The 10,000-nt window shown below is 41.5% G+C and overlaps 1 protein-coding gene across 3 annotated transcripts in view; it reads left to right on the top strand.

Moving 5' to 3' along the window:
• Positions 1–10,000, top strand: part of LOC125047500 — a 23,313-nt gene that overhangs the window by 10,074 nt on the left and 3,239 nt on the right. For all 3 annotated transcript variants that reach the window (XM_047645737.1, XM_047645739.1, XM_047645738.1), the window contains 2 exons: positions 7,450–8,187; positions 8,705–8,881. In XM_047645737.1, the coding sequence (XP_047501693.1) occupies positions 7,561–8,187; positions 8,705–8,881 (804 nt within the window). In that variant the 5' untranslated portion in view covers positions 7,450–7,560. Of the gene's footprint in view, positions 1–7,449; positions 8,188–8,704; positions 8,882–10,000 lie in introns of those variants that run through there.

Genomic DNA, 10,000 nt, shown 5'->3' with positions numbered 1-10,000 from the left:
AATACGATATATACCTTTAGCTTGGAAACTGGGATGAAAATCACATAAATAAAACTATCAGATAGGCCTCCAAAAAGTGGAACATTTCTGTACGGAATTTTACCATTCACTGCAAATCCCAAAGGGCTTCAGCGTGATAAGTACTGTTACAGGTGTACCAGTGTATGTAGCAAGGCATCAATTAGCGCAGCCCATCTGAGGTAAAGGGCCGGTGCCAGGGCGTGAGTGGCGGTGTCTGCACTGAGCCTTCTCCGGGTACTGTAACCCCCTCCACGCCGGGGAAAGTATAGGCTACTCGTAGGCTCGGCCATGCAACAGGGAACTGGCACGCTCTGCTTCGGAAAGGTGTGTGTGTGTGTGTGTGTGTGTGTGTGTGTGTGTGTGTGTGTGTGTGTGTGTGTGTGTGTGTGTGTGTGTCTGTGTGTGTGTGTGTGTTAAACACACACACAATATATATATATATATATATATATATATATATATATCCATGTATATACAAATGAATACGATCTACATGGGTAGTCAAAGGTGTGCCGAGAGGCAGTATGCGTCCAGGTTTATATAAATACAGACAGAACCATACTGGAGAGGACAATTCCCCTGTTTGCGGAGTTTCGACATTTGTTTCGCCCGCCACCGGAATATCCTTTGTTTATACTGGCGCATAAACGCTCCCGCCAAGAAAGTCCCGGATGTTTGTCTCTGCCATTGTTCCCGCTAAAAATGGGTCTTAATAAAGTTATTAGATTATAACGCACCCACGCACGCACGCACACACACACACACACACACACACACACACACACACACACACACACACACACACACACACACACACACACACATACACACTATGTGTGTGTGTATATATATGTATATATATGTATATATATACATATATATATATATATATATATATATATATATATATATTATGTATCTCAGCCCAGACACCCTCCCTTGTACTGTCAAGATTGAGGTGACAAAATCCAAACACTTTGATTATAGAAAATGAAAAGCTAATAAGTTTAGAGCAAATAATTCATCCGATTTTATAAATAAAGGAAACGACTACCGCGCCAAGTAGAGGCTATAGAGTAACGCCAAGAGTAATGTTAATGTTCAAATTTGATAAAGCGCTGTAGTTAGCGTCGACATAGGTCCGGAACTCCAGAAAAAGTAACACCACTCAACAAAATTGAAATGAATATAGGACTAAGCTACTCAGAGGAACTTGTTTTGAAACTCCGTCGCCTCGTCTCCACATACCTCCAAATCATGATGTATATATTTCTTCGCCTGCCCAGTTTGTGCCTTTTCCCCTCCTCTCACAACAGAAACCGCCAAGTACAGAGAAATCCTGTCAAATCGGCCTTGACGTCTGTATTTACGTAACACCGAAGTTCAACGGAACCTCGCTAACTTGAACCCGTCCCGACATGACTCCTTAGGCGTTGATTTCAGCTGGCCACTCTTTGGCCTCTAGATAACACATTATTTTACCTTTCTTTTCCCTCGTCTTGTGGTCATAATACTGGCTGCGGGATTCGTTATTTTGTTGCGTTTATTTTTGGTGGTTGGAGTCCCGTTTTCTTTGTGGGGCTTTCATTTTCTTCTTCGTCTCTTGTTAGCTTTCTTCTTTTTCATCCCTTCGTCTTCCTTTCTCCTTTCCTTTCGCACTTTTCCTCTTGTATCTAACGAATTTTGGTACGGGGCAAAAATCTATTTAAATTATATTATATTTCCCATTTATTATTATCGCAAACGCCAAGATAGCTGCCAGAATATAGAAGTTAAAGGCAAGAGGATCTGGCAAGCAAGAAGTTCTGGAAGCGAGAGTGTGCGTGGAGTAGGGGAGGGCGTCGACAAGGTGAGGTTAAAGGGTTCGTGGCTGTCTCTGCCAGGTAGCTTCACTATTATTATTGTTATTATTATTATTATTATGTTGTTGTTGTTTTTGTTATCATGTTTCAGCTTTATAACAATGCTGTTGGCCGTTCTCCATCTCTGCATCATTTCATCACGGCCATGCAGTGAACCGCCATTGTCTCATGTGGGAGAGCATAACCTTGACACGGACATTATTGTGATCTATTGTGTCCTACGCAGACTGGTCATCCTCGGGGTAAGACCCCCCTCCCCCTCTCCCATGGGCTTTTATAATTCCCTACCGATGCCCTATATGTATTCCCGTTATACTTTAGAAGTTCCATAGCGCGCTTTGTTGCCCTCGATGTCATATGAGGGAATCGTATCACGTGATAATGACATGAGGATCTTCAGAAATAATTGCAAGTAAATAGTGGCCTGTGCAGGATTTTCCTCGTTCTGATTTCCCAAATATATCCCGGACATGCATAAACAAAGGTACATAGACACGCACATGACAAACGTAATTTCTTTACTGTGATATTTGTGTCTAACTATATGTATATATATACATATATATATATATATATATATATATATATATATATATATATATATATATACACACATATACATACACATGTATATATAAACACAGACATACACATATATACATATGTATACAAATAGACCCATACACACACAAAGAGGTGAGAGAGCGAAAGAGAGAGGTTCATACATACACCTTTACCTGTATCCACGTGCGTGTCGATGTGTATATATACCAATACACCTACACCTACGTACAAGATGCCGGACCTTTCGTCGTGGAACGAGTTAGACGACATCTTCCAGCGAGTTTCACTATCAGTTCTTGCGACTTCTAGTTCGTTGCCGAGTATTCTCTCTCCTCATTTTCCGGGAATGAATAGTTAACCGCTCGCGACCATTCCCTCTGAGCTGGGGTAACTTTCAGGATAATTGTTGACTCGGCCTAGCAGGTTCTGGCGTGGTGTTGGGTTGGCAGTAGAAGTATGCTATAAGTTACCTGAATGGAATTAGAATTTAGACTTTGGGGATGGTCAGGATGTGGTGAAAAATCCTTCGCTATTTTGTTGAAATGGATTTATCTTTCTCTCTCTCGCTCTCTTTCTATATTCTACCATATATGATATATATATTTATTTATATATAATTATGATAATTATATGTGTGTGTATGTGTGTGTGTGTGTGTCTTTTGGGATGTTAGCGAATGTTTGCTTCTCTGAGTGCTTTCTAGTTTTATAGTCATGCACTGTAGTTGTTGACAGGTGGCGTGTAGACCCGATATGCTTTATGGCGAATGCAATTTTTAATGTTGCTCTGTTGATAGTACTTTATATCAAACGGTTCAAGAGAAACTTTTTGCAATTGTCTCAAACTAGGGAGGTAAACAATTGACATGAACTTTTGTCCTTGTACGTGCATAACGGAACCACTCTTAATATGGATTGTTGTTAACTGGAGGCGCGCTGGCAGTATATCCTGCGGGAACGTTTGTAAGTATTATGAGGTTATGTTGTAAGTGCACATACATAAACATGAATTACAGTTTTCTTAATTTTGTAATGTCAGGACTAGAATTTCGCTGCACTTATAATGTGTATGAATGATAATGTGTGAGGCTGACCCCTGATTAATTAGATAATCTATGGTATAAAGTAGATTTTGCATAAATTAATGCGAAGTCTATTGTATTCCAAAAAAAAAAAAAAAAAAGAGAAAGTACTTATGCACAGATAGAGTTATTATTTGATATTCTGTGGTTTAAGTTTCCATCGTAACAAACACATTACCGATCACTCGTTATATGTATTTTGTTTACTCGTCAAACTGCCCTCACCTGTTGCCACCCGACCTCGCTGCTCCCTTCCATCCCGCTCTCCACAGTCACTCGATCTACCCATCTATCCCGTCCCATCCCATCCGTCCTCTTCCCTTAAACCCGTCCTGACCACATGGCCCAGGATTGCTCCACGTCCCTGGAAAGAAAGCCGCCGTGGCTAAGAGCGACCTGTTCGGGCACCGGGGTTTCACTAGATAGGGAAGGTCGGCCTGTGAAGGGTGAGGAACCGCGGATCCGCCATTCAATCGATCTGCTGGTTTCATCTGTTGGTTTTGTTTTATTCTTTGCCTTCTTGACGTTGCGTTATAGTTTCGTTTACTTGAAAATAGGGCCTTTCAATGTGGCCCTTCCTCCAGCTGATGTTATTGTTTTTTCTTACTTTATTGTTTTTTTTTTTTTTTTTTTTTTTTTTTTAATTAAGTCAAATGTCTTTCTGTCTTTCGTTCATACCGTGGTATGTTGAGATATGTTTCGTTATTCATTTCATTTATCATTTCTCTCTCTCTCTCTCTCTCTGTCTTTGTATCTAAGCTATCCATCTATCAATCTATCTATCTGTGTTTATGTGTATATTATCCATTCACTGTCTCTTTGCCTTTGATTTACCTTCTAACCTTTCCCTCTAACTATCACCCCTTTCATTTTCCGTCTCCTCCTCTTCCATCTATTTTCGTTCATCTTTTCCTCCATCCATTATTTTCTCCTTCGTTCCTTCACCCACGCTTCACTCTCACGGGAGGCTTACCGAGTAACGAACCTGTGGCACATTTAATTGCAATGTTCTTGCCTGGCTGTCGGCGATAGACTGCGGTGTAGGTAACGGCGTGACGTTATTGTAACTGTAGATTTTGTGTTACCTGCCGATATTGTTTATATATATATATATATATATATATTACATTTTTATTTTTTTACTGTAGAAACTGAATTAGTATGATAGTTCTAGATATCGAACAAACAAGTTGTAGGTATATGTTGTAGACAGCGTACTTATACTGTCGATGGATATTTTTGTTATATTTGTTTAGTATATATGAGGTGTTTTCTTCAGATTTTTTTTTTTTTTATGGTTTGTGAAAGTTAAGTATCAATAAAATATCTAGACAACAAACAGACAAGGAAGATAAAATTAAGGTACTTGTTCAATAATGTTGTAACAGATTACGTACTGACATAATAGCTAAATTTTTCTTGGAAGTCCATATTCTACTTTCTCTCTCTGTATCTCTCTCTTTCTCTCTCTCTTTCTCTTTCTCTTTCTCTTTCTCTTTCTCTCTCTCTCTTTCTCTCTTTCTCTCTTTCTCTCTTTCTCTCTTTCTCTCTTTCTCTCTCTCTCTCTCTCTCTCTCTCTCTCTCTCTCTCTCTCTCTCTCTCTCTCTCTCTCTCTCTCTCTCTCTCTCTCTCTCTCTCTCTCTCTCTCTCTCTCTCTCTCTCTCTCTCTCTCTCTCTCTCTCTCTCTCTCTCTCTCTCTCTCCCCCCCTATACACACACACACACACACACACACACACACACACACACACACACACACACATCCCTTTCTCTCCCTCTCCTTTCTCCATCTCTTTTCCTTCTTCCTCTCTCTTTCCCCTCTCCCTCTCTCTTTTCCTTCTTCCTCTCTCTTTTCCCTCTCCTTCTCCGACAACACATTCCCCGTAATTGGCAATGAAGCCACATCGCAATTGGCGGATCCACCACATCTGCATGCATTCATTCCACGTCATTTAGAGCGAAGGTGAAGTGTGCGCGTGTGAATAGAAATAATTTGACCATCATTTCACTTGTGCTGAAACCGCCACGTAATCTGATCGTGAGTAATGAGGGATATTTTTCAAAAGGATATCGCCCAGAAGATTGGTGACGTGCTATTTGTTTTGTTCAACGGAGTTTTCTTATCATTTCGCCGATTCTTAGAAGAAAACACGTCGAAATGTTTCCGCACAACACGCACGCAGAAAACCACACACACGTAAACATTCGCTCACTCAGTCACTCATAAGCACACACAAACCACTATGTTCATTCTCCCCCCACCCCCAAAAAAGAAAAATCACCGCAACTAACATATATTTGGACAGTACATATCTTAAAAGAACCACATGCTTGAGTCACAGCCGGCCTGGCGAAACGATCGTGAAAACCGTCTCACTTTTAAGGCCCGTCATTCGCAGGTGCTTACGAGCTGTGACGTCATGGCCGTTCAGTGAGGGGGGCTGGGCTAACGGGTCACGTGACCGGCGTTTACGACAGGCCATGTACGCATGTCTGTAAACAAGAGGGATTTGTGTGTATGATTATTGCGGATAAATGCTGTTATTATCATTAGTTTGATATTGTTATTGTTACTGTTATTATTATCATCATTATTATAATTATTATTATTATTGTTATTACTATTATTATTATTATTATTATTAGTATCATCATGATAATTATTCTCATTATTATTATTGTTCTTATTATTATTATTATTATTATTATTACTATTATCAATATTCTTATTGTTATTATCGTTATTATTATCATTATTATTATTGTTATTATTATTATTATTAATATCATTATTATCATTATTATCATTATTATTATTATTATTATTATCATTATTTTCATCATTATCATCATAACCATCATCATCATCATCATCATCATCATCATCATCATCATCATCATCATCATCATCATCATCATCATCATCATCATCATCATCATCATCATCATAATCATCATCATCATCGTTGTTGTTATATTTATGTGTGTGTGTGTGTGTGTGTGTGTGTGTGTGTATGTGTGTGTGTGTGTGTGTATGCATGTGTGTATGTGTATGTATATATATATAAATATATATATATATCCACACACCCACATGTATGCATGTGTATATACAAGTAGATAAATAGATCTGCAGACAGACAGACAGACACTAGATAGACCGATCTAATCTGAGCAGACTCACCGAAGAAAACACAAACTCATTTGCAAATCACGGTCGAGTTACGAAAGACCGTCTGTTCACGATTCGATAACTTGAAGCTGAGGGTGAAAGTTCGAAGCCTCAGGAAACAGCACAAAGACGAGGGTGACGGGGCGGGGGTCACGCTGCCTCGTCACCCTGGGTGTCAGACACTTTCAGTTTTACTGTTTATAGTCTAGATTTCTTTGTTGGCGTGTTTTTCTTTAGTTGTAGATGGGTGTCTGGGTTGAGAGAGAATACATTTCGTTGAAATTGTTGCAAGATTAAACATCTTCATGGAGATCTTATGTGTGTGTGTGTTTGTGTGTGTGTGTGTGTGTGTGTGTGTGTGTGTGTGTGTGTGTGTGTGTGTGTGTGTGTGTGTGTGTGTGTGTGTGTGTGTGTGTGTGTGGCGTGTGTGTGTGTGAGTGTAAGAGAGAAAGAGATAGATAGAGAGAGAGAGAGAGAGAGAGAGAGAGAGAGAGAGAGAGAGAGAGAGAGAGAGAGAGAGAGAGAGAGAGAGAGAGAGAGAGAGATTAATAAAAACAGGCAGACATAAATATATGTTGGAAACAGATTCTAGCCTGCATATAGGCATGGATATTATATTTTATCGCTGCATTTCGTACTTGCGAAAAAAGTTTCGCTTGTTTGCTAGACAAATTAAGGTTATGAATTGCAAGTGTCGTCTTTGTGGCGTGATATGTTTTTTATTTATTGTTTTATTCTTCCCCTGACAGGTTTTGACAGACGGATAGCAGAAATAATATATATGACAAATCTCACTAAGTGATTGTGATAATGGATTTATGAATGTGATTACGGAAACTTAGACCAGGAAAAGCATAATCATGAATTTCAAAGCGTTTCATATCGCACTAGCTGTCCTATTAGCATTCCTGCCAAACGAAATCGCGTCGCAGGACAACGTCTTGCCCTCGCGTCCTGGGGGACTGCTTGCGTCCTCAGGGGGTCCTGTGGATGGACATGACGTAGGACCTCTAGATGAGGTAGCTCAGCTGCAGCCACGAGCTGATGAAGTCGGAGGATTCGTTAACGGTCCTACAGGCACGTCTGTTCTGACCGAGGAGAGACAGGACTTAGAAGGCGCGGCGAACGTGAGGTACGTGAATGGACCGACGTCAACGTCAGTGGAGGCCGAAGAGAACAGGCAGACCGCTGGTGGCCAAGACGCCTTCGTCGCCGGTCCAGAGGCCGCGCCAGGACAACCTGAGGAGAGCCAGCCGCGTCAAGGACCTTTCGTCAACGGTCCTACAGGAACGTCTGTTGCTCTCGAAGAGGGGCTGCGCCTTCCGGAGGAGGGTCGCGTCGTCGTCAACGGTCCGACGGGCATCTCGGTGGAGGCGGAGGAGATGCAGCAGGGGCTTGACGGAGACGGGATCGTCAGCGCCTCCAGTGCTCAGAAGAACCGAGGGAGAATATCGACGGACCCTGAAGAAGCCGAAGTCAACCAAAAGGTAAACCGTTTTAGATTTAAGGGCCCGTAAGAGTTATATAGTTTGTGCCTTATATTGCTTACTTTTTTTTGTTTTGTTTTACTTCTCTGTTTGAATTAATGTATTTTACTTGCTGATATGAAATATACATCAGTACATAATTACTTACACGAAAATGCATGTACATAAAGTGCATATTGAGCCACAGCCTAGGTAAATAGATCCCGCAGCGTATCATGAAGCTACCCGACCTTGACATCAATCATAATAACATGGATCGATGAATGACATTCCTAGATATCAGCATGTGATAGATCATATGAAAACTACTCGAGAATTACGGCAAAGGTGGTCCACTTGCTCCTGCTCGTCGGACCGTTGCAATACCTACAGTAAAAAATGGATATTCAAAACCTGCACTAACCGACATTACAAACTTTTCTCGAAATGTTCCGATTTTAACCGATTTTCCTTTATTGCATCTCCAGAAAAAAATCTGTTTCTAGACCAAAATAAAAATCGGTCTATTTTCCTCCAGATACCCTCCGGACTCTACCATGACACCACAGACTGGTCGACGGATTCCAAGTACTGGAACTACAAGGCGCACGATTGGTCTCTGGTCTACCTACCTGACAAGGACCACCCAAACCTGCCCTCACACGAAATCCCGGGGCCTTCGCTGGTCGTCGTCACCGAAGACGTCGTGAAGAAGGTGACAGAGTAACGTTGTCTTGTGCAAGGCGTAGGGCAATGAGGAGGATATCTATATGTACTTTTACTCGTTCAGTGGGAAGTGCCTGTCTGGTGGTGATGCGAGGTGTTGTGAAAGTTCTGATGGTGAATGTTTGTCATGAGATGTGATGTATGGGCAAGGTGACTCAGGTGCGCTAGTGATTTTTTTTTAAACTAAGCATAGCTGCAAGGAGCTTTTGGTGAAGTAAGCTTAGGCCTAAAACACAATGGAACGCGCAATTTAAATCAGTAACCGGAGGGAGGTGGGAAGAAGAGGGGTGGGAGTGGGTAGGGGATGCTGCGTTTCAGAGTGAACAGACTCCGCGTTATCTGCTACTTCCCGGATGCAACGAGAGTGTCAGATGTTCAGGCAGATGGAGGAAGTTGTAGAATGGAGTTTAAGTTGGAGGATTGATGAAAGACTGAGACCGTTTCACCTTGAGTTTTCATGCTTATCCTGACAATTTATTTATCTGCTAAAAGATATTAAGAGAATATGGTAACCGTTTAGAATGCAATTTCGTAAAATTTCGCTTCTTGCAAACCTGCTAACTAACTCCATACTAATGAATATAGCAAAAGGTATAAATGAGAATAAATGACTTCCCAACGCAAGATATTTAATGACATCCCTTTTGAAGTTACCCATCCTTATCCTATCTCTTCCTACAAACCTGAGTGCACCTGCACGTCCAGCCTCATGTTTACAGTCTTCATGGAAGTGAACACAGCCTTCGCATGTGAACACAGGATCTTCTCATGAAATTCCGCTAAGCGCCCGCCCGCCATCGCAGCCCGTAAGCCCCAACCGCACCACAACTGCCATTAGCAGTTCTTCCCACGTTTTACGAGAACCGTGTATCAGTGAGGCTGGCCGGCGAACCGAGGCCACAGACTAACTGCAAGCAAGCACCCAGCCATCGCCATCTTAAACAATTACGTCAGACTGTTTTAACATGGGATTGACATTTCCTCTTGGGCTAACCCCCTCCCCTTCAGCTGACCTTCTCCCCCCCCCTTCCCTCCGGAGATATTGTTGCAGACATACCCAACCGCATATTTTTGAGTCGACTGTTCGTTCCACTTTCAAATTTCTAAG

Source organism: Penaeus chinensis, chromosome 41, assembly GCF_019202785.1.
Source record: "Penaeus chinensis breed Huanghai No. 1 chromosome 41, ASM1920278v2, whole genome shotgun sequence".
Classification (NCBI taxonomy): Eukaryota; Metazoa; Arthropoda; class Malacostraca; order Decapoda; family Penaeidae; genus Penaeus; species Penaeus chinensis.
This window is presented reverse-complemented; position numbering and strand designations above follow the sequence as displayed.